Source organism: Acomys minous, assembly GCF_964271855.1.
Source record: "Acomys minous genome assembly, chromosome: 5".
Lineage (NCBI taxonomy): Eukaryota > Metazoa > Chordata > Mammalia > Rodentia > Muridae > Acomys > Acomys minous.
In genome coordinates, this window is record NC_140494.1 from 110,786,188 (window position 1) to 110,811,158 (window position 24,971).

General features: G+C 40.5%; 1 protein-coding gene across 2 annotated transcripts; it reads right to left on the minus strand.

Moving 5' to 3' along the window:
* Positions 1-2,615: 2,615 nt before the first annotated feature.
* On the minus strand, positions 2,616-24,527 carry HOATZ (HOATZ cilia and flagella associated protein). Of its 2 annotated transcripts, XM_084783949.1 has the most exons (7): positions 24,403-24,527; positions 20,532-20,943; positions 20,032-20,070; positions 19,534-19,598; positions 5,370-5,429; positions 4,744-4,796; positions 2,616-2,833 (listed from the first exon to the last, which is right to left on the minus strand). In XM_084783949.1, the coding sequence occupies exons 2-7, from the start codon at positions 20,758-20,760 to the stop codon at positions 2,776-2,778; spliced, it is 504 nt and encodes a 167-aa protein (XP_084640075.1). In that variant the 5' UTR covers positions 20,761-20,943; positions 24,403-24,527; the 3' UTR covers positions 2,616-2,775. The 2 variants fall into 2 exon arrangements, with proteins under 2 accessions (XP_084640075.1, XP_084640074.1); XM_084783948.1 differs by lacking the exon at positions 24,403-24,527 and having other exon boundaries at positions 20,532-21,299.
* Positions 24,528-24,971: the final 444 nt, after the last annotated feature.

A 24,971-nucleotide genomic window follows, 5' to 3' on the forward strand; every position in this document is an offset into this window, starting at 1 on the left:
GATGGTGGCTCACAGCCACCTGCTCACTCCAGTCCAGGGGATCTCCTGCCCTTCAGAACACAGGGAGGGGCTTCTGGCCCCAAGAAGCACCAGGCTCACATGTGGTGCATATAAATACATACATGCAGGAAAAGCACCCATAACACATAAATAAATCTTTAAAAAATGAAATGGTGATGCTCCCACAGCCTTGACCCATGCAGATCTAAACAAACAGGCCTGGGATAGAGCCGGGGTAGGAGTCAGGATCTGACTCAGCGCCGGCTGAGAATATGGCAGGAACTGTGCAGCTGCAGAGCACAGCACACAGGGTGAGGACTGGCCGCCCTTCCCTGTGTTCTGGTGACACTGTCTCACATCTAAGAACCATTCCTTCTAGAAGGTCATCCTAGCAAAGCAATAACTGTTGTGTCCCAATGCTGTTTGAAATGCTGCCTTTCCTCAGTGTCTGTGTGGCCCTTGGCAAGTCATTTTATTCATGTTTCTTGAGGGCTTTAATAATTACCTTATGAGTTTTGGGGTGGTTTGTCAAGGGAAATATGTATGTAAATGTACAGTTATATTTGGTTTAATGTCAGTTTAAATAATTTATTTCTAATATTGTGAGATATGTTCAGCTTAAGAAACTACCGTAGTTTTCCCTGTTAGACCCTGACTTCGGTCCTTATTGGTTTTGTTAGCATAGACGATCGAGTTAGTAATCACCCCAATTCTTCCCACTTCCCAGGACACACATCCTTTATTATGGCAATGCAGTCATCCTTTCTAAAAAGGTTGAATGTTTCCCTATGCCATGAGATTTGATTAATCCACAGAATAATCCAGAACGTCATAAGCCAACAGCAGAAAAGCCCTTTCATGGGCTACTTATTCTTTCATCTTTTGACTCTGAGAAGAGCTCATTCAGATATCCTACTGGTCCCTGAATGTCCCCAAGAGGGTAGTATGTGGTGCAGGGCTGCCTCAGTCCACTGACAGGCTTACAGCGTGACAGAGTGCTCTAAGTGGCCTGAATCAGATCAGTCAGACCATGAGCTGACCTTCGTGTGAGCTCTACAGATTGCTTTAGAACTCTTTGTTAAGCAGTGTTGTAATAATAATCTTCTGGCAACACAGGCACGTGTCACTGTGGGAGGGCTAGTTGACAAAAAAAAAAAAACTGTGTAATTTTTCTTGGTAAAATTTCTTTCACCCAAGACCTGTTCCTCTGCTCGTTGACTTCAAAGTTAACTAAGAAAACAGTTAAAGTGTGTGTTTTGCATTTTGGAATATTCACATATACATAATGAGATATTTTGGTGATAGGACCCAATTTCAAACCCAAAATTGTTTTCTATTCATCTTTTACACATAGTCTGAAGGTAATGTTCTGAAATATATTTGTGTGTTGTATGCATGATGTATGCATGTGGTGTGTGTGTGTGTGTGTACTTACTTGTGCATGAATGTATGGAAGCCAGACATTGACTGGGTGGCTTCCTCCACTTCTTATTTTGCACTTATTTTACTCTTTATATCACTTTTGAGACAATGTCTGATGAATTTGGAGCTCACCAGTTGCCTAAACCAGGGGACTAGTAGAGCCATGGCACCTCTACAGATCCTCCAGCCTCCCCGCCCCTCCAGTCTGGGATTACAGGGGCTGACACCGTATGTGCAGCTTTTTATGTAGATGCTAGGGATCTCAGCACAGTTTCTCATGCTTGTGTGAAAGCACTCATAGACACTGAGCCATCTACTTAGAACCTTTTACAATATTTTTAGTGTGTCTGCATTTTTATTGTAGCCCTCACATGAGGCCAAGTATAAAATTTTTATTTGTGGTGTCATACCAGCACTCAAAAACTTTTGGGCTTTGGATAGTTGACCTCTTTCTCGTTTTAGGTTTTTGGATGATAGCTGCCTAACCTGACATCTGTTTATACATGGAGGATGATGATCCTAGGGTAAACCAGTACTTGGCCTGTGAAGCATATTGTCTGTCTTTAGGCAATGAAGGAATCCCCAGTGAGCATGGGCTTGGAGCAAAGCGTATTAGTTATATGATTTAAAACTCCAGGTTTTGACAACCTGCTGTCAATCATCATGATAGCTACCTGAGAAATACTCCAAAGGATACACAGAATACCTTCTATTCTTGACATGCATAAGGGACAACTTCTAAACTGTCAGTTCTATGGTATATGCCAGAGGCTTTGGGTGAGGTGGGTTATATAGCTGTGTATAAGACACAGCCAAACTAAGCCATTATTCATAGACCCAGTAGCAACTCAGCTCTGGCTTTTGACTTGGTCTACAAATAGGTTAAGTCAAATTTTTGAAAAGGAATATTCTTAAGAGAAAGCTTTAAGTTTATAAGAATCCTTTTTCATCCTTGTTTTATTATTTTTATTGAAAGTACCCAAATCAGGGGGCATAGAGCCTCTTATTCTTATTTATTGAGTATCATAATACAAATAAAATATATACATTTTGGAAAACCCTCAGATAAAACAAAAACAATGAGCTTGGAATATATAAGATGAGAAAAGATAATTATTGTATGATATTAAATACAATAATTTGCAATAAAGCAAAATAGACACAAATGTCCAATAACTGACAAAGTCTACCAGTCTGTATTAAGTTTTATTTTAGTCCATTTTAAAACAAATCTTCAGTAATTGTCAGCTTCCTGGAAATCTGCACTTCTTTTTACCTATTGATCCTTATGTAAGCATAACTTGCTTCGAGGGTGAATGCATGTCAGTCACTTGCTACCATGTGTCAATCAAGTCATTCCAAGGCTTTGACTTCTTCTTGGTCCTGTTTGTCTGACTCTGATGAAACTTCCCTGTAGGCAGCAAAAAGAATTAGTTTCTACATCCACAACAGAATGTCAATGTGGTCACAATGTAGCAGAGGCATGATTTTTTAATTTCCTCAGTAGGCAGTATTGTGGATTCTGAATGTCTATTAAAGCTTGTGACCAAGTATGAAATACATGTGAGAGAAATGGTTATTACACTGGGAAGTGTGCTGTGATGGGAAGAAACCATAACCTCCTACCCTAATCATTTTGCTAACTGAAATTTTGTCATCAGTAGTTGATTTGATTATTCCTATTTCCTTTTACTCAGTCCTCTTTGAAAGTACAAATGTTACCAGGGTGAATACTAAGTATATAACTGTTAAAGCATCATTATGAATTTACTGTCTGCTAGAAAGAGCACACGCTACCCTGAGATTTGCTGAGTGAGGGATTGTAGCCTGCATCATCAGGAGTAGGAATTTTGGACAGAATGGACAAGATGGAGGGAAAAGTATTTACAAAGTTTAAGAAATGTTTGTATAAGCTCATATACAGGATAAGGGCATCAATGCTAATGCTTACTTACATGGTATTCATGATTTTTTAAAAAACAAATATATTCTGAATCCCAATATCCACTTAAGTTGGGTGATCTAATATCTCAAGGAGCTTACAATATATTTATAGACAAGGCATAAAATGTGTGAACTGTTAAATAACAAGGGTAGTGAATTAAATAAATATAAAATATGGACACAGAATAGTATATGATTGCCAAAAGGATGGGACACAGAGGACCTTTAAGTTCAGAGGAAGATTTCACCGTGGCATGGAAAGAAACTCAGGTTTCAGGGTTAAGAGGAGACTGTATTACAAAAAAAGAGGATTTAAAATTATCCTTTTAACCTTGACGTTGAATCATGGCAATGAAACGGTCTACACAGCAGACAGCTAGGATTATGATAATGGGGCTGTCAACATGCACTTTTAGAGGGAAGGGAGCATCACCCTTAGGAGACCCTTACAAATAGCCTTCTGGGATTCCATGCAACACTCCTTCAGGCCCAAATATTAATGTCTACAAGAGGAATAAAACTGATTTGGGATGGGGCTAAATTTCTTTGGTATAGCTACTTCTAAATAATCCCTGCTCTAGTAAGTAATCCCGCTAAACCCATTTATTCACTGAAAGATAATCTATTTAAGCTATAAAATAATGCACTTGTATGCAAACCAACAAAAGTAGCAATACACTATTCAGTAAAAGTGCATGCAAAGCCTAAGGCACCCAGACATTTCTGTACCATTCAAATTCCAGTCTCTATCCATCATCTGGGGCAGTTAATAAGTCTTTCCTGTAGGCTACCTTCCTCCACTCATAGGAAGTAAGTCAGATCATCTGGCATAAGGCAAGAAACTAAGTTGTGGAGCATGGTGCAGAAAACATAGCCAGGTAATTAAGTGCTTAAAAATTAATATAGACACAATTGCTCTTCTTTAAGGCTACTTGCTAACACTTAGAGTCAGCCTCAACATCGATGAAATCAAAATTCTGTTTCTGCAACTGTTGTTCTCTGAATATAGCCGTCAGACAGTTAAGTTTCCACAGATTCTTCTAGAACATGTTCCTGGTCCCCTTATAACATTAGTCCATCACTGACAGGCTAACGTGGCCGCACTCCTGGGGAAGGCAGGTGAGAATGGGACCCTGGTGAGAAGGGGACGCATGTGCACACACAGGCTCCAGTGCTTGCTCTCCGCTTTCTACCACATGTGCGGGCACATCCTACAGCTGTGCACGGGCTTGAGTACAGTGAGAAGGATATTTAAGGCAAGAAACCCCTAACGCAGTGGTGGAGGTTTTTAGAAGATTTGTTGGTAGGAGACAAACAAAACAGCTATTTTAAAGACAGTAAGTAAAACAATGAGGATGTTTTTGGAAGTAAACTTACTTTGCTTTGGGTTCTTTGACCTTAGGCTTATGAGGAAATGAAATCAGTTCTTTCTAGAAAAAGTAAAAAAAAAAAGAAAAAGAAAAAGAAAAAGAAAAATGTTTACTTCTGAAATGTATTTACTTGAGAACAGCCTAAGGTACAAATTATCACCGAGTCTAGAAAGACTAGCTTTCTACATCTGAAAACTACCAAGTCAGAATATACACATTAGAATTTGAGGTTCCTGCAGGAATGCATAATTCAACATTCATGTGTTTCTAGTAAGTTATTTTTATAAAGGCCTTAATCACTTAAATTTTTATTTTTTATCATCTAAAGTCACTGAAAAAATCAATAATGAAGTAGTGCATGTTAATAGCCTTCAGCTGTATACAGTGTGCACAACAGATGCCCCTGTCGACCACACCTCCTTCCTTCTGCATTCAGAGTTGCTGACTTCTGGAACTGTCTCTGGCTTGTGGGTTGCCCAATTACTTAATCTCTATGTTTTCCCGGGCTTTGGTGCATAGAAGACTCAAGATGCAAGAGCGCAGACGCAGGACCAGCCTGCCAAGCCCCTAAACATTTACCACAGACCATGCATGCCGTCAGACAGCTATCCAAAGCCCCACTGTCACTCTTACCGAAATCCTCTCTTCTCTCTGTTTTCTTAAAAGTTGGAGAATTTCATCTCTCTTTTTGGCCTATTTGAAGAGAAAAAAAGTGAGACTTTTGACTCAATAATAAAGCCTTCTCTGTGGGAGGTGGAGTTTTCCCTTTTCTTCTGGTATTAGGATGTTAAGATATGTTTTCTACAATACGTCTATGAAGAATAATTTGGTTTCAATTCTAAATGTACAGATTTATTTGCCCATAACAACCAACTTCTACTTAGACCTTACCATACAAACAATCCTAAGAGCTTTAAAGCAAACCTTTCCTTATGATCTTAACAGTTCAGAAACGTGACACTTCCTTCCCATTTGACAGGAGGGAAACTGAAGCCGAATTGGGTCAGTTTACCCAAGCTGTTCAGTGGCAGGTTGGATTTGATCCCAGATCTTGATGACAAAGTCTGAGCTATTGACCGCCGAGGTAAATCGACACTAAATGGCAGTTAGGCATAGGATCAGTACAGCCGAAGGTCACACCCAAACTGAACACACAACCAGAGTGCTGCCTTAGTGCTGGCCCGTGGGAACAAAGCCTTCTCCTGTATCTCTCCCTTTTCTGTCTTCGTTACCAGATTTCACACACTAGGTAAATTTTCATAATCAGAAAGCCTGATTTAGCACAGAAATGGAGAGGTAGCAACATATAAACTACAGAGCAGACAACAGCAGAGAAAAGACTAGAAGAGAAAGTTACAAACTGAGAACAAACACTCATTTTTCAGAGATGGGGACAATCCTGCCAGTCTATCATCCAAATGTATTGTGCACTTGTCCATTTTAAAAGTTAATAGTATAGATTAATTATATAATGGGGTTTATGACATTTTCATATGCGTATATAATGAATTTTGATCACATTCACCCAACATTACCCTGTCTTATCCCCCTTTCTACACCCACTAATCTTTTCTCAGGATCACCTTCTGATGTCATCTGTCACATAAGATTAGGAGCCCACCCTATTCCAGTATCTGATCTAATTTTATCCATATTAACCATATCTCCAAATCAGATATCATTCTGAAATACTGAAGGTTTGGGCTTCTTTTTCAATAACAGGTTCATTTTAACACATAATAGGCAAACATGCTGTCACATTGCTATGTTAGTGACCGAAGAAGCCACAGTTCAGGCTTGGAAAGAGACTTTGGGCTTCTGGAGAAAACCTCAAGTGAATAATTCCTAGTGCACCATTGATGAGCTTAGTAGAGCATGCAAGAACAGAACTGAGATGTGAGGTGTATGTGGGGGGTGGGGAGAGCAGATTCAGAGACTTAAAAGAAGGGTGAGGTCCATGATGGAGATAGGGAAAAACTTTTGAGACAGAGGAAGCAGAGGGCACAGAACCATCGAGCTGCGCTTTGGCAATAGCCTCAGGGCTATTCCCCAGTCTCCGTGGCTCAGCTGAAGAAGCTAGTGACATCAGGAGCCCTGAGACAGAAGAGGGCCCATGACCGGCAGCTGTTACCAGCAGCTGGGCCAAGTCCACTGGGTGCTTTTGATTTATACTAAATCAAATGTATTCGTGTATATGAATTTTGATTTTTATTATTTTAAAACTCCTTTTGAGACAGGGTCTCACTTTGTAGCTCTGGTCAGCCTGGAACTTTTTGTGTGAAGCAGGTTGGCCTTGAACTCAGAGACCTGCCTACCCTGTTTCCTGATGCCATGGTTACAGGTGCACAACATCATTCCCAGGCCAAATTTTGCCTTATGAACCCACACAGTTTTAATGTTTTGGAAGAAGGGTTGTACTTTATGCCTAACATTTAGCCATCAGAACGTGCACCTTTGCAAGTTAAGTTAAGCACTATCAACTTTTATAGATAGGATAAAGCAGTGTCATCATAGAGCTGAGATGCTGGCATTGCACAGGTTCAGCACCAGTTTCTTCCACTCTTCCATGGCATGTGTCCCCAGTTGGAATGACTCACTCACACAGTGTGATTGTGTAGCCTCTGTGCATTACTCTATTGCTCTCCTCTCCCTACTTTCTTAATTGCTGTGTGTCTCTTTCAGAACCCTACCCATATTTCTATCTTTCCTTAGAGCTCAGAAATGCCTAGTATATGATTCTTAATTTTTATTGGCTTGAATTTCTTGAGTCATGATGGATGAATGGAATCATTGAATTGTGTAACACACAAGTAGTAGCTAAGCATAGCCCCTCAAAGTTTTAGAAAATGGAACAGTGGGTAAATCTACTTTATAATGCCAGGCATTGTGGCGCATGCCTTTAATCCCAGCACTCGGGAGGCAGAGGCTGGTGGATCGCTGTGAGTTCGAGGCCAGCCTGGTCTACAAAGCGAGTCCAGGATAGCCAAGGCTACAGAGAGAGACCCTGTCTCAAGAAAAAAAAAATCCTTCTATAAGCTAAATTATGTAATTTTTTTCTATGTAATTCTTGGGACATGATTGGAAAGTTGAATTGTCACATGCTTCTAGTATGAAAAGATGAATACTAATAAGATTTAAAAATAGGATAAAAATAGATTCACTTTTTCTTGGACTTTGGCTCCTTTATATCAAGAATAGATTCTAGTAACTAATTATTTTTATAATGTACAACTCAAGACACAAAGATTTCAAGTGAAATTTGATTTCTGCTTCCTGAACGTGTTTCCTGGGAATGAATAACAGAACTACTGTAAACAATTGTGTTCTCTGAACACAATGATGTGAGCTATTCTAAGAAATCTCTTCCAGGAAGGTTAAATGCAACTCAGTGGTCAGAAGAGATCCTTGCAATTTACCTCATGAGTAGCTCATTTTCAACCATAGTTTGGATGGGTTCTTTACTGGACGTTTATATTTATAAGACATTATGATAATTTAATTAACCTGTAAAACAATACTCTAAGGGGATCATAATTAACATTTAAAACATTAATTTTTGATAATTACTGATATTTATGCTATTCCTGGAAAAATGGGAGATAAAAGTAGATTACATGAATTTAGAATATAAATATATATATATATATTTAATGTGTATTGGGTGCTTAGTCAATTTTTTTTATCTCTCTGGAGTTAAAGAATTTAGTTCTCAGCCAGGTGCGGTGGTACAGGCCTGTAATCCCAGTACTCCTGGAGGCAGAGACAGGGGGATCTCTATGAGTTCAAGGGCAGCCTGGTCTACAAAGCAAGTCCAGGATAGCCAAGGCTACACAGAGAAACTCTGTCTTAAAAAAAAAAAAAAAAAAGAATTTAGTTATTTCTTCTTGGCTTTTGAAAGCCAGATAATTAAAGTGGCATCATGGGCTAATGAAGTCAGATATGTTTGGGGTTTGAATGCTAATTTTACATTGAGATTAATGACAGGTAATATCTTAACTATGGCCTCTAACTCTGTTCCTCCCTCCAGCTGTAATCACTAGCATAATAGGTCAGAGGTTTGCGGTTGTGGATATGTTAAAGGAACACTTTCCTGTATCCTATTTTTTGTCTATGAGGAAAGTTGGGGAAACTGTAGATGATTTAAAAATGCTTAATATAATGGCAAATGCTAAGCACTTAATAAGTTGTAGCTATTAAACATCATTATTATTATGAGACACAGAGTTTGTTTTAATCCTTTCACAGTGTTGAAAAGAATGAGAGGGAAAAAGAGAGGAACACGGAGGATTTGAAACATTTTTATGAGTACATCAATAAAAGGCTTCAGGTTTTGTGAACTGAGTTTAGTTTCACAAGACTTATTATTTTTTATACAGAAAAATAGAAATCCTTGCTCTGGGTCACTAAACCAAGCTGTAACTGGCAAAGCGCGGGATTCGAACTCGTGTCCAGTTCTAGGTGGCGCCACACTTGGTGCTTCTGTTGCTTCAGGCACCTGCTAGAGCTTTTGAGAGAGAGACGGGGCAGATGGGAGGGAGGGATGCCACTGAACCTTCATCTCATAAATGAAGAATCAGTATCAGCTATTCTGAAAAAGACCATTTTGGTCATTACAGGGAAATTTATGCTGCAGTAGAAAGGGTGTGTGACAGACCTAGACACCAGGGTCATTTAATCCAGTCTGCAGTCATCCTTGATCAAAATTAATTTACTTATACATGGTACTTTGCAAAGGCACAATTAAATGGTAAAGATGTCATGGAAGAGTTACAGTGGTACTTACTAAGATTTAATATAAATTAAATATTTGTGATAGGGGTTTGATTATATTAACTAAAATGGGAATTACAGATCAAATTTCATACGTCACATAAGCAGAATCAGTGTTCTTGGTTTTACAGAGATTAAGAATATTTTTGTAAGGTACTATCATTTAATGTTTGACTCTGTGTCTGTGGTCAGGAGTTAACTAGAGAATTTCAGTTCTTGTCTTCACAGAATCTTAATCCTTGTCAGACCGAATTTCACTTGGAACAAAGTGCAATCTTAAGGATGGTAACAAGTGTGATTGGCTTAAGGAAAAATTATGAGTAAAAGAAAGAGCCCTCATATCTGGATTTGATTTCAAAAGGCAGTATACTCCTCTCGGCTTCAGCCATGAACTCGCCATTCTCGGCGCCTGCCGACTGGACTGGAGTGTGCTGTGTAGGCGCTGCGGTTGCCGCAGTGTGAACTTATATTCACTATTGTAATAAGTTGCAGAACTGTTGGCTCTCATATAATCTACTGTGCACTTTCAAAGAGCAGCTGAATAATCAGTGGGGGGACTCGGTCTAGAAGCAGTCTGCGTTTTGAAAACAGAACTAGCCGCACTGCTCTATGGGAATGATGGACCGGGATACAGGGTTATTAATCAGAGGACGCAAGAGTGCTGACTTGCAGGAAAAAGATGCAGAGCTTAGACTGTTCCATACTTCTTGGAAATTGCTTGATCTTGGCTCAGTTTCCCTGCTCTGGCACATAGAAGCTTCATTTTAAAAACAGCAATCTATTAAAATGAAGAAACTTACCAGTCATTCCATAAGAGAATCAATACAAAAAAAAAATTAAATATAGACTTGATAAAGAAATAGATTTCAAATAAGTAAGAATTTTTTGTTAAGGAGCAAAATGTTTTTCTGGTACATATTTGTGTTACAGATATATGACTAGAAAAATCAGTAACTGCCTGAAGAATGTAGCTCTATTATTTTAAAACTTGCACACGCAGCTAGTTGTGGTGGCTCATGCCTGCACTTCTAGCACAAAGGAGGCTAAGGCAGGAGGATTGCTGTGAGTTTTGCGCTACAGAGTAAGACTCTGTCTCATCCTTATCCCCCCAAGCCCCCCCACACACAAAAAGAGGGGTAATGTAGTGTGCTTTAAAAAAAGACTGCTTTAATGTCACTTTTAAAAGTACATTTAAAGAGTTCAATTTGATATTTTATTTTTTCCCAAGACAGGGTTTCTCTGTGTAACAGAGCCCTGCCTGTCCGGAACTCACTTTGTAGACCAGGCTGACCTTGAACTCACAGAGATCCACCTGACTCTGCCTCCTGAGTTCTGCAATTAAAGGCACGCACCACCATGCCCAGTGCAATGTGATATTTTAATCTTGAGGAAAATATGAGCATATAATGATTAGAGTTTGCAATTTCACACATATATCAGGGCTTGCTATCAGCATGTGATTGAAATACATTCTGTTGAGGATTTGGTCTGCAGCATTTTTCAAAGCTTGTCTCTAGTTGACAAAGGACTCCTGAGACTAAGGTTTTCACTATTACACAGACAGGATGAGTGGATGAAGGGATGAATGGGATTGAGCTCATCTTTCAGACATGCCCTTCCTGTGCTGTCCAAAAGGAGGGGCAGGGGACTCCTCACACAGATGGCTGTCAATCTTCCTCCAGGCCCATACTTCTCTCATAGGCCTACACGACAGCTTCATCTGCTTAGCTCAAACTTAAACTTGGTGAGTTTTTATATTGCCTCCCTCAATCCAACACTTGCCCTTCATCTAACGTCCCTTGTTTCAGATAATGGCATCACCCATTCTGGTTTGTAAGACAGCAAACTGATACTATTGATGACGGCTATACCTTACCTTCTATATACGATAAATACTATTTTATTTCCCAAGGACTCCTGTCACCAAGATACTATCACCTTCCTGACAGATGACTACAATGGCCTCCAGTCTGGTTTCTGCACTTCTGTCCTGTCAGAGCGTTCTCCATAGGAAAGACCCTGATCTTTAAGCAAGCCTAATATCATCTTCAATACAAGGATTTTCCTGACATCGTTTCTGCTATGGCATACCCTTCCTCTTCAGTGTGAGTTGATCCTGTGGCTGCTGCTGTGTGCTGTTCCCTTTCTAGCACAGTCCCTCTTGTGCTATTCTTTCGTCTTCTGCCCCAGTCACCACACAGTTCCTCCAAATCTCAGTGAAGTTACCATTTGTGTAAAACCACTGGTTTTCTTGACTGGACAATGCCACTTTACTGGTCTCCTACCACACCGTCTATAACCTTTAACATATTTCTCTTCCTCTGACTAGACTGAAAATTTCAGGCTAGGCTGTTTTTTATTTTTAAAGCATATTTTGTGTTGTTCATTTGTAAATTGTAGTGCCTATCACAATGCCTGACACAAGTAATGTGTTTTGAATAAATCTTGAACAATTTTTCAAATCAGTGTCTCCTAACCTTGCACCCCATTTTATTTTTTACAGCTTTTCTTGGCCCTTCTTGAACATGAAATTGTATATTTGGCTTTGCTTTTTAAGTTGCTTTCATATCTTAAGCCAACAGAACTTTCCGTTGCTTCTGGCCAACATCTTATGAAGTTCAGGTTATGCCCGTGACCCTACATTTCAGGGAGGGGGTCCCCATGTGTCTGGAGTCACACCTAGACAATGCTCAATTCAAGATGTACAGACTACTGTCATTGCCCACACCAGCATCTATTGTATCCACTAGCATCATTTGTCATCAGAAACCTCAGTGATTCAAAGATAATATAGGAAACATTTTTTTTTTTTGCTCCAGTCAAGAGCTATCTATTTTTGGTGGGTTCTTGGAAGTACAAGTTGTTCAAATGCCAAAGCACAAGGAGTAACTAAGGTAAGTGGATGTGGTAGGAGGAGGATACTGTTGTGCATTTTCACCATGATTAGACCTATTCTAGGAGTATGTTTGATTACCATTATTTGCATTAGTTATGTTCTGGAAAGTCATTGCAAACAATGAATTAGTGATGGTCAAGCTATTGCTTAGGTTCCTGGCCACCTTTGCTTACAGAATTTTATCTTTGGAACTATGCTTAACCTTGTTTTATGTGTTTCTGTTTCAAAATATTTTGTTGATTGCCAACATAGAACTCACAGATAATAACATGGTTACTTAAGCTTGAGCAAGGCTCATATGATGAATATATTTTCTCCTGAAGTCTCATCATGGTCTTTTTATACTTAGTGGCATTAGGCATCACTTAAGTACATGGAGGTTATTTAAAATAGAAAAGTTATACATACAGGAATACACACACATACCACTATATATATAATATATATATGCACATGTATATACACATATACACACATGTATACATGTGTATTCATTTATATAGCTTGTGTGTATGTACATAATACTTGTTACAGTGTGAGTTGATACATGAAGGCAGAGGATCATATTGTGTTCAGCAGGAGATTTATTTCTTTGACAATTCAAAAATTCAGCTGCTTTGTGCATGTCTTCAAATAATTCATCCATTAAAAATATCCTTTTCCCATCATTTTACACTCAATAGCTTCACTTAGTTATATCTTATAAGTAGATGGTTAATGTGATCCCTTATCTAATAGTTTAAAATGTTCTCATTTTGTCTTTCTCGTAAAGTGCATGGGAGATGCATTTGGGGAAAATATCTATATAATCCTAGGTAGGGCTAGATTTTTATGGAGCAAATGCAATCAGATATTTGATTTTGAACACACATGTGACTCTTTCCCCAAATGTGTTTCCGTGGACTCTAGATGATGTTAAGGGAGATGGAGGCAACTTTTTTTGTCACCCTAAAATCTTCCCTAATACTGAATAATTTTAAATACAGTGTGATACTAAAGATAAAATGAGATGAATGTACTTGTCTTTCATCATTTGATGGACACACAATGCAATCTGTTTTTATGATTGTTCCAGTCATATGCAGGGATGAAATAAAAACAGCAAAAGTTAACTAAATAAATGTGTTTTATTGTTGGGAGGAAATCCAACACATCCTACTGTCTTAATGGTAGAAAAATAATTTCATGAATATTATTTTACGTTAGGCCCTGTAATGTTACTAGTAAGAGCCTCTAGATCTGCTTAGGAAGCTCATTGTTATCACTCTGACACAGCCAAGGATTTTCTTCTATCAGAATGTCCCAGAAACCTCAGCAACAGATGACTCTAAGGAAACTTTATTATCTTTCTTTGGTTCTTCAAAGCTGACATATGATTCTGAGTGTCTCTTTTCCTACTATGGACGTGTAGGATGATAGACAGTAATGTTGAACATTTCCCATTTCACATCACTGGGTCTAGAGAAACACTTTGTGAGGCTTCTAAGGTTCTAAGAGCAATGCCACCATGACATGACTGGCTTCTGGCTCAAGCAAGGCCCATGTAACAAACTTCTGGGGAGACTTATGCTATGGTCAGTACTGGTTGCAGAGGATGTGTAACAGAATGACAGAAAGCCCGTTCTCAGTCAAGAGGACGTCTGGAATGTTGTGCTACAGATAGCACATTTTCCTCTTAAAAACCTTGTTTACATTCCCTCCTTCCAGATGCACATTCCCAATTTACCTTCTATATATGTGCCTTGAAATATTGTCCTGACATCTTCTTCACTCTCCTAGCAAATAAATTATTTATAATTCTTTTCATAAAGAGATAATCAGCTAAAGAGCTTTCTTAAGGTGGCAAAACTAGAAAGAAAATTAGTTTTATGATTTCAAAGAATTAGCTGACTATTCATTTATTACAATGTTTTTAGACTACTTAAAACTCTCAAAGGAAAAATAATGGTTCAGAACAGTGCTATACGGCTTCCTTTATGGACCCAGTAAGCCATTTAATCTTGACATACTCAATTGTTTTTGATTTCCTGCCACTGATATCCATCATTGAAATAGTATTTGTGATTAATAGCATTTTGCCCACTAACAAAAAGCATATATAATGTATACCTGGAAAGTATTCTAAAATGGAGTGTAGCATTAAAGTTTTAAAAACTTAGCCACTGAAAAATCAATATCTGTTGGGAAAGAGGGCTGCAAAGCCACTTTCAGAGAGATGGAAAATAAATTTCCAAGGATTCCATTAATATTAAGAAAATGATTGAATACATCTTCAAGAAAATTTATAGAGAATATTTTCATCCCTTTAAGATGAGACACACCTGGAATATACTTGTCGATGTATATGTTCACAATATGGAAAAATTCAATTAAATATAAATGTTTTATTAACAAAAAAAAGACCCATCTCTTCTTCCATTCATCCTCTCCCATCAAGCTACAAATTATAGATGATGGTAGCAACAATGCAGAGAGGGTATTGTAGACTCAGAAAAGCAGTAGTATCCAAAACTTGATTCTGTTTTAATATTTAACAGAGTCACATTCTCCCCCTTCACATCCAGACCCATTAGATAAAAGCAAAACTGACAAGACAAGAGATGTGCCTGTGCCTGTGCATTCTTGCAAAAGATTAGCAATCTAGAAAACTTTCCAGAGGAGTCTATTTAGAAATGACTAAACTCGATCCATTGCACAGCTGACAGCATAGCAGACAGCATAGCTGTGGTCCTATGTCACTGGCATGGAGCCCTGAGGCCACCCTTCAGGACCCCATAACAAGAAGAACAAAATATACCAATGCCAACAAAAAAAAATCACTGTATATGAAGTCATTCAGCCATTAATTAGATTAATTAAGCAGATTATATGTTCATGGGCTAATGAACAAATATCTGAATTTTCGTATCAAGAAAGACATTAGCTTAAGCAAATGAGGCATGACTTGTCCTACCTTTCATAAGGGACAATTTTGGAGGGTAAACTATGACCAGGTGTTTTATATAGGTTGCATCAATTCTATGAGGCTAGTATTTTAAATTACTATTTGAGGAAACTGATTATGATAGGGTTCAAGTACATTGCCCAGAGTCACAAAAGCAGTAAGTGGTAGAGTCAGGCTTCTGACTCAACCTGTGATCTCTACAGTAATGGTGCCTGCAGTACCAGGACAGAGACAGAATGAGGATGATTGCCAGAAGTGTAGGTCAGGGGCTTTAAGCAGCACTCTGGGAGACCTTTCTGCCTTTGTGTTAAAGTACCAAGAAGGCAGCTGTTCACTCAGCTAGTTTCTCAATAGCCTCTGGGATAGCTTTTCCACATGATGTCATGGGAGCCAGGCCGTGAAGGCACATGAGGAAGGCATTTTAGCAACAAGAAAGTGTACTGCAGGTTGAAAAAACAATCTTCAAAACTTAGTGGTTTAGGACAGGTTCTTCAGTTCTTAGCCCCAATTTTGACCTTCAGTGGGATTTTGTTGTTGCTTGTTTTGATACAGGGTCTCACTGTAGCCTGGAACTTGCTGTGTAGATGAGGCTGGCCTTGAATTTACAGAGATCTGCCTGCCTCTGCTTCCCACGTGCAGGGATTAAGGACATGTACCACCACACCTGGTATTTTTGTTATTTGAGATAGGATCGTCTATACAATTCAGGCTGACTGCAGTAACTCATGAACTTCCTCCATCTCTCGCTGCGACCTATGCAGCTGAGTCTGGGAAACAAGAGTGGGGCTGCAAGGGGATGGAGAAAGGATAGACAGACACAGACATAAAAGCTTGTATCAGACGGGGGATTCCACTGTAGAGGAGATGCAGCAGGAGCCTGGAAACAGTGCCTTCTTATTTGGTGCAGCTGAACGAGGAGGCAGAGTTATTATATAAACCTGCACAAGGATTCAGGTTTAGCCAATCTTGGTAGGTGGGGGGGGGGGGTCTCTGTAGGGGAGAAGTCCCAGGTTGTAAACACCCAGGAGGAAGAATCTGTGAGCCACATTTTCTCAACACCCTGCCAAGAACCAGGGGAAGGCTTTGCTATTCCGATGGGTCTGAGGCACTGAGGTCCTTGACATGTCTGCACTCAGATCAAACAACTTACTGGGGAATTCATCCGCTCCCCAAAACAACCTACATGGTGAGATTAGAAGGCTACACTACTCTGCCCAGTCTAGTGTGTTCTTGTGCTATCACATACATGTGTCTATTGTCTGAGCACATCACAGCCATTGACTGTCTCCTCCCACCCTGTCTTTGTACTCCAGCATGTAACATAGTACATGTAGTAAGCTGGCTTTTAATAAATATGTGGAAGAGAGTAGTTAATAAATTAAAAGGACACATGACATGGAAGCCTGTTCTACAATTAGTTATATCTGGCCTAAAATATTACAGTCTCCTGTAATCACATCACTCTTACTGTTAGATAAAAACTGATAAAATTGGCTATTAAGTTTACCTTTAACCTTTATTTCTAACCCCTTCCTAAAATGAAGTACAATGAAAATTTAATCCCCAAAGTACCAAAGCTATGTAGCTCAGGCTGGCCTCAAATTCTTGAGTCTTCTTCTGCCTCAGCCTCCCAACTATAGGGATTATAGGGATGAGTCACCACTCCTGGTGTGCCCACATACCCGTGTGTGTGTGTGTGTGTGTGTGTGTGAGAGAGAGAGAGAGAGAGAGAGAGAGAGAGAGAGAGAGAGAGAGAGAGAGGAATTGAATTAAATCTATGGTTTTATGCATGCTAGGCAAGTAAATACTCTACCATTGTGCATGTGAGGGGTGTGTGTGTGTGTGTGTGTGTGTTTGTGTGTGTGTGTTTGTGTGTGTTACATGAATTGAATTAAATCTATTGTTTCATGCATGCTAGACAAGTAAATACTCCACCACTGTGCATGTGTATGGTGTGCCTCTGTGTGTGTGTGTGTGTGTGTGTGTGTGTGTGTGTGTGTGTTGTGTTGTGCCTGTTTGTGTGTGAGAGAGAGAGGGAGATGCATGAATTGAATTCAATCTATGGTTTCATGCATGCTAGGTAAGTAAATACTCTACCACTGAGTTATACTCCCAGCTCTAATGAAAATTAGCCTTTAAAAATCCCTATAAAAGAAGACAGTAAGATGGCTCAGGGAATGAAGGCTCTTGCTGCGAAACCTGATGACCTGTGTTTGGTCCAGGGACCCTCATGGTAGAAGGTGAGAAGCCACTCCTACAAGTTGTCCTCAAATCTACACACATACACCACAGGACACACAAATAAATGTGGTTTTAAAAATAAAAAAGACAATCCCTGTAAGGGCTTAGCAGATAGCTCAGTGGGTAAAGGCACTAGCCATGCAAGCTTGACAATGCAGCTTTGATCCTGGAACTCATGTTAAAAGTCAGATGTAATGGCATTTTTCTGTAATCACAGCAAGATAGGAGGCAGAGACAGAATCATCTGGAAACCACCAGCCAGCTGGCCTGAAGAGAAATGAACAGAAATGAGAAAGACCTTCAACAAGGTGAAGGTGAGAACTGAGTCCTAAAAATTGTCCTGTGACCTTGACAGGCTTTCATTCTCTTTCTCTCCCTCCCTCCCCCTTTCTCCCCCCTTTTTTCTCTCTTTCACACAAATATTCTTTTAAAAAAATCTATAAAATCATAGTATATAGTATGTAATATTTTGGGAGGTTTAGAGGTTGGTCTGGTACATAATGTTCTAAAAAGAGAATGCTAATTATTTTTAATCATCTTATTTATTTGAAATAATCACCAGTAGTCTTCAAAGTGAATTGTGACCAGAAAAGTTAAGTGACTTGAGCTGTAATTTATGTAGAATTCCAATTATGTCCTCTAGAGTTTGCCAACATGGTCAGTGATTAAACACATTAGGCCAAAACAGGTATTCTATCTCTGCTTTGATAGTCGCGGAAAGTTACTGAAATAGAGTTTATGCACGAATCAAGCAAAGTGTTGCTATTAATCATGGTATTAACTGCTGAGTTCAAAGCTCTAGTTGTATCATGTGGCTGCCAAAAAGAGGCGTCAGGACACCAGTGTGCTTACGATCAGCTTTTAGTCAAAACAGTTCAGACAACAGACTTGTGTTGTGCTTCATTTGGTTTTCACTATTAAGGCAACAATTTTCCCATTTTAAAGGTATTTGTGTTCTTAGACTATTGTGTGTGGTTTGTGCGTTTTTTGAAAAGGGAGTCTATGGTTTTTATTACTGTTTCTAATGTTCCTACTAACTTTGGCAGAGACTGAGAATAGCCAACGTTTAATAGAATGTCTTTTCCTTTTTGGTAGCAATAGGGATCAAACCCAAGGCCTTCCACATGAAGGATAAGAGCTCTACCATTGAACTATATCCCCCCATCCCCTTTTTCACTTTATTAAAATTATAAAAGTCTCACGAAGTTTTCCAAGTACACTTTGAACTAATTTACATCCCTGCTTAGCCCTGAATGTTTTTTTATTTCTGTGATTAATTATTTTAAGTACCTTTGCTATATGTTTATTATTAAATTTACATCTGTGTGTGTGTGTGTGTGTGTGTGTGTGTGTGTGTGTGTGTGTGTGTGTGACAGAGGGGGCAGTATACATTCTGTGCTGATATGTGCACCTCTTTGCATGTGAAGGCCAGAAGAGGACATTGGGTTTCTTGCTTTGTTATTCTCTGCTTTCTTCCCTTGAAACAAGATCTTTCATTGAACCTGGAGCAAGCCTGGTGGCCAGCAAGCTCTGGCCATCTTCCTGTCTCCATCCTCACAGCCCTGGAGTTACAATAGCACGGAGCCAGGCCTGTTTTTTATTTTACAAGAGCATGCACACGCGCATGCACACACACACACACACACACACACACACACACACACACACGTGCACATCTAGAAAGGCATCAGATCTTTTGGAATTAGAGTTACAGAAGAGAACAAGTGCTCTCAACAACTGAGCCATCTCTCTAGCCCGAAGTATCTCTAAAATTCTTAGTTAAATTTTTTAACAAAAAAGCCTTTCAGGGCTGAGCTAGTGAAGTAACATATTTTTATTTGCATGTGTTTAAAAGCAAAATGCCCTCAGCGCCAATAAACAAGTAATATTTATCCAAACTGCATAGAAATGTAATGAAAACCAGAAGAAATGGAGTACTGACCCACCTTTTGGAGATATTTTGCTTTTTCTTCAGATTCTTGAATCTTTTGAACTTTAGCAGTCGCCTCCTCTAGAGAAAATAAAGTCGAATTTAAGATGAAATAACTATCACTATTCTTATCATATTGACATAAATTTGATATGAATAAAGTAGGAAGGGTCGCAAATATATACTGTTTTGAAACTTTATAACCAGATTCATAAATGACTGACTTATCTATCTGTGACGTCAGGGACCTCCTCATCCCTTTAGGAGGTGAGGAAGTATGAGGGGAGGAATGACAAGTCTCTGAAGAGCAAGTGCCTGGGGACTCAGAAATGCTAATATACATTTTCAGTCACATGCTACAGAAAGTCATCTTCCGGATGAGTGGTGTGGGCCCCGAGGCAGGTGTGGAGCATGCGACTTAGTTATGCCACAATGTAGATGTTTACATTTCTAGAAGTTCTAGGAATAACCTGGGGAGCCTACCTCTTGAAGGGCACTAAAACCTGGTACTTACTGTTCTCATCAACGGGAAGGGGCTGCACAGGATTTTTCTCTACGAAACACAAATGGAAAGTAAGTTATTGGAAAAGCCGACAGCATTAATGGTGTTTTGAGTTTTCTATACCTATTAATATCCAATAAGAACACGTTATACATTCTTGGCCAGAGGCTTGTCAGTCGGGGAATGTGATTTCTAAATTTGACTCTGCCTCCAACTTTTTTCTTGGGCTTTCAAGTTTGAACTCAATTATATGTAAATGCTTTCCTAATCCAAGGAAACACAATGTGATTAATCATCCTATTTGGCAAATAGAAGCCATTATTTAAAGGACTCTTAAAATGTATTTTTACATGTAACAAGATCCTTTGGTGTGGATATTAACGGAAGTTTCAGAATTAGGTGTCTATGTGTTTGCCTATTAACTGCTTGTTTGTACCTTTCAGACAGTAGACTCTCTTACAATTAGGCCAGGCAGTTTCTCCTTCCAGGAGGCAGCCTTGCTAACTACTTACCACTCACAAGGGGTTTAGAATGCCGTGCCACTGGTAGCCGTTGAGTGCTGCCTCGGGTCAGCACCAGCTGAGATTCAGTAGTGGGGTACATGGACGCCCCGAGCCAAAACTGTTTAGCCAAGTTGGCATCCTGCTCAGAGCAGCCGGTGAACACCAGTAATCCAGGGGAGCAGATTTCGTGGGATTCCTTCTCCTCGCAGCTAGTACTCGCTCTGGGCCCCGTTTCCATGGTAACTCAGACGCTTCCCTTAGCTCTGTCGCCCCGCCCCCACAGAAGAACGGTAGAGTTGGTAACTGTCACAGGGCTGCGGCTGCGTTTCTTCCGAAGTTCCTCGAGGGCTCATGGCCCAGCTGCATGTGTCCAGGTCACAGCTTTCGGGACCAGTCAAGGGTTAGAGTCAAAGCCTCAACTCTGTGATGTGTACAGTGCTGGAGTCAGTGTCTCTTAGATACTAAATTAACGTCCCATCCTCCCCCAAACAGCCCAATAAAGTGAACTTTAAAAGCTCCTCCCTCTTTTGGATGAGATGACCAAGCCAAGGCTCTGCACTCCAACCCGCGTTCTCAGGTCTGTGTTGATACCTCAAGGCAGCATAATGTCTTCGTCCAGAACTGGACCAAGAGATACCCATGGATACAGCGTTTGTGATTTAAAACCTCTCAAATCTTTTATTACAGATCTTAGGAAACAATCTTGGTTTAAAGTGTATTTACTGATTTATTCCCACCAAAAGTTGCCTAGAGGGCAACTGTTAACTACCTTAAAAAAGATACCTCCTTAAGAGGGCTGAGCCCCCTTCCCCCCCCACCCCACCCCACCTCCCGTGCCCTGTGAAAAATTATGAAAACATTTCTTAAGGTGCCCTTACAGATTCACAATCATGTGTGAGCCTTTCCCCTGGAGATTTTGTCTATATAGGAAACTGACCATTTAATTTCAGGGACTGACAGGGGCTGTGATGGACATCCTAAAGCCACGTTTGGAAAGGAAATGAACACAATATCGATAGCTGAGATTTTCATGGAGTGTTATTAATATATAGTCAGGCAAAATCCAAAGATTTATGATCACAAGTCAATATAATGGCCAAATCAGTTAAGAGATAATTTATATTTTCCCGTATATCTAAAAATCATCGAAATGTAACCCCCTCCAACATATATATTGTATACTTAGCAGCTAAGTACTGTTTCCCCTCCCCCTTTTCTTTTGCCCAAATCACTAATAGGTAATAGATGGTTTATTTCCCTGGGGTCTCTGTCCTCACCAAATTGACGATGCACACGAGGCTCAGTCGGAGGCATCTCAGTCTTTTTACCTGGCCGTGCGGTTAGTGATTGGTACTATTTAGCAATCAGCTAACTACACTGCCTAGTAACCAGACTCATAGAAAAAAAGCCTGCAGTCCTTAGTTGGTGCTCTCAGACGTTGCTAGTGACCAGGAAATGGTCAGGCAGGCTGTGGTTGGCGCTAGTCGCTGCCTTGGCGATAGCTTTCTCAGAAGTGGAAATCAGGCAGTGAATCACAGCAGGCAGCAGGAACTGTTCAGGGGGCTCCTCCTAGCATTTTTTTTTTTTTTAATGTTAAGCCGGTGTACACCGATTCTCTTTGCACATCATTAAACCGCTTTGCCCTGGCTCCTAGACATAGACAGTAGCCAAATGGTCCCTAAAGGAGGCCGCTGGGCTCCAAGGATTACTTGCACTTATAGACCTCGTGCACGGGGGCCACTCGCTGACGCATCCTGGCTCCGGCCTCTGCTTTCTGCGGAGTCAGCTGGGCTGCAGCCGCCTGCTTCACCTCCCGCAGGCGGCGGGTGATGCTGTGCCTTGTTTTGATGGCAGTGGAGTTAGTGATTGTCAGGACCGCAGTACAATCAGCTAATTACACTGCCTACAAACCGAGCACCGGGCGCCCGCCGCTGCAGCTCCCGAGGGTCGAGCCCCTCGCCCCAGAGGCGCTTCAGGCTCCCAGGGCCCCTCCGCACCCCGCTGGGCCGCCGCGACTCCAGGTGACCCACGGGCGCCAGGTCCCCAGTCCCCGCCGTCCCCAGAGAGCCTCCCGCGCCGCCCCAGGCCCTGGGCATCGGATGGGACTCCGGCTTCCCTCACACCGGGCCTGACCCGCCTCCGACAACTTCTCCTTGGCTTCCAGCCGCCTCAACTCTAGAGCCGGCTCTGTCCACCCCGCGCGCCCCGCAGCTCCTACTGGCCGAGTGACCGTGGCCCTGCGACCAACCGCCCTTGGAACCCCGAGGCCAAGGGGGCGGGGCGAGTGGGGGAGGGGCGGCAGAAGCTACCAGAAGGGGCAATGGGCGGGCTCCTGCACAGTCTCCAGGGAAGAGGCCTAGGAGATGGTGACACAGATCCTTGAGTTTATCTTCACAGTGTAGTTACTACTACACTGAAGAAAGAGTGCAAAGACGTACATCCATCTTTCCTCCCTTATTGCCCAAGAAGCGCGCCCAGTGTCCTCACTATTCATGTGCATTCTCAGAAACAGGCATTTCAGCTGGAGCCTTCCCGCAGGAGCAGGCCTGGGCACTCCTATTACCTGTTAGGTTATTTGTTAGGATTTCCCCTTACAGGGGCGTACAGCCAGGTGAGGGCCACTCTTCTTGTCAAACACTGAACCAATCCCCTTGGTAGGTCAAAGTGTGGCCCTTTTAAGCTCACAATCACAGTGCCTGTGATCTTATGGTAAGTCTTAAGGAAATTTATTCCCACATCAGGCTCCTGTTTTATTTAAATATTTCTTCTGAACATATTTAGCACCTAAAGGGCATTCGTTCTACTATCCATCAGACAGTCTAGGTGGTAACAAAATGTGAGCAAACGTTACTATTCCAGACAGTATGAAGTTGCTAAAATGACAGATTTTACCAATAGAAAGACGCACACGCGAGTGTGGGGGAGGGAGGGGTCAGTAAGAGCTGACAGAAACCAGCCATGGAGGTGAGATTTCAGGTGGATACTGGAAGCAAGGGTAGATTTGGACATTAAGAGTGAGGTCTGTGGAAGCCAGAGAAGCAATGTCTTGTGACAGTTGCATTTTCCTTGCTCTCACTGTTTCACATCTGATGACAGGTGTGTCTGTGTATACTTGGACTGAAAGGTGCAGAGGGAAGAGTGACAGCATTTCTGTGACATCTTCACTAATGTTTCTTTCCTTTAAGTGAGTCTTTTCTCTCTTTTCCTTTAACAAGAGAGCCCAGAGAAGATCTATACTTTCTGATTGCAAATTTTGTGGAATTCAGCGGGAAGTAGCCTCCCCAGACAGTGGTCTTCGTGGACACCGTATAATAACACCCATTTGTATTGATCTAGAAGTCTTATAGCCTACAAAGGAAAATGTCTTAGCTATACACTGATTCCTGAGCACGGCAAATGGTCTCACAGATGCCACTAATCACATGAATACATGTGAGTCACCAGGAACACTCAACACAAATTCCAAAGGCAAACCGTTAAAACCTAAGAACTTCCCAAGAATAAACTTGCACGTATTTTAACATTATCTTTGAAAATGAAAGACAGAATATTTTCTACTCCAAATGCATAGTTTGTTTTATGAACACTTAAGTGAAAGGAATCAAAATGAAGTAGAAAATGTAAAATTAACTTACTTCTTCCTGTTTTCGGGAAGGCATGATGTTGTATGCTACAAAAGCCACTCAAACGTTCAAATGTAAATAAAACTAGTAAAAATAGCCTCTATTCCATTAACACTATGAAGAGTTATACATTTCATGAGGACATCACTGCAAAATCATTTATTTTACATTTTTTTTCTCAATTTTACTCTATGCTTAATGCTTTCTACCTAGCTGATTATTTCCTCTGATTATAAGTTGCATCTTAAATATCTTACCTGAGTTTGGTTGCTACCAATCCAAAGAAATAGTCGCATTAGTTGTCTTGAAATTTAGACTGTAAAATTTTTTCTTCAAAGATGAAAAGTAAGATGATGGTTAAAAAAAAAAGTGTGTGCCCTAGTTCTGTTGGAAATCAACAACAGAAAAGAATGCCTGTTCTTAGGGTTGTTGTTGATGGCCACAGTTACTAGAGAAACTCCAAAGACCTCATTGCATCTGCTGGTCATGTCTAGGCATGTCTAGTGACCAGGGAGACTCATGTTTTAATCTAAGTAAGAATGCCTGTGGTGTGGTTGAAATACCCAAACAGAAGACTTGCAGTTGGTTTGACACATCCAGGAAGGCACTGTGGGGAGGAACTGTTTATTGTTTTAATTCCTGGGCTTCTGGTGATCTTTGAGAAGATGGAGGTGATATTACTGACTGAAAGGAAACCAAGTAGAGTATAAAAAACAAGAACTTCCTACGTTAGTCTGACAGCTTAACCCTGGCTTAATATACTACTCCTATATAAAAGGCTAGAGAAGTAGAGAGAGATGACTTCCTTTCTTCCACACACACACAG

Excerpts from the sequence above, each read along its gene's own strand:
- HOATZ (XM_084783949.1), bottom strand. The coding sequence starts at position 20,760 with ATGGAAACGGGGCCCAGAGCGAGTACTAGCTGCGAGGAGAAGGAATCC. Across the intron at positions 5,430-19,533 it reads AAGCAAAATATCTCCAAAAG|GCCAAAAAGAGAGATGAAAT; the intron begins GTGGGTCAGTAC and ends CTCTTCAAATAG. Across the intron at positions 2,834-4,743 it reads GTCAAAGAACCCAAAGCAAA|GGAAGTTTCATCAGAGTCAG; the intron begins GTAAGTTTACTT and ends TGCTGCCTACAG.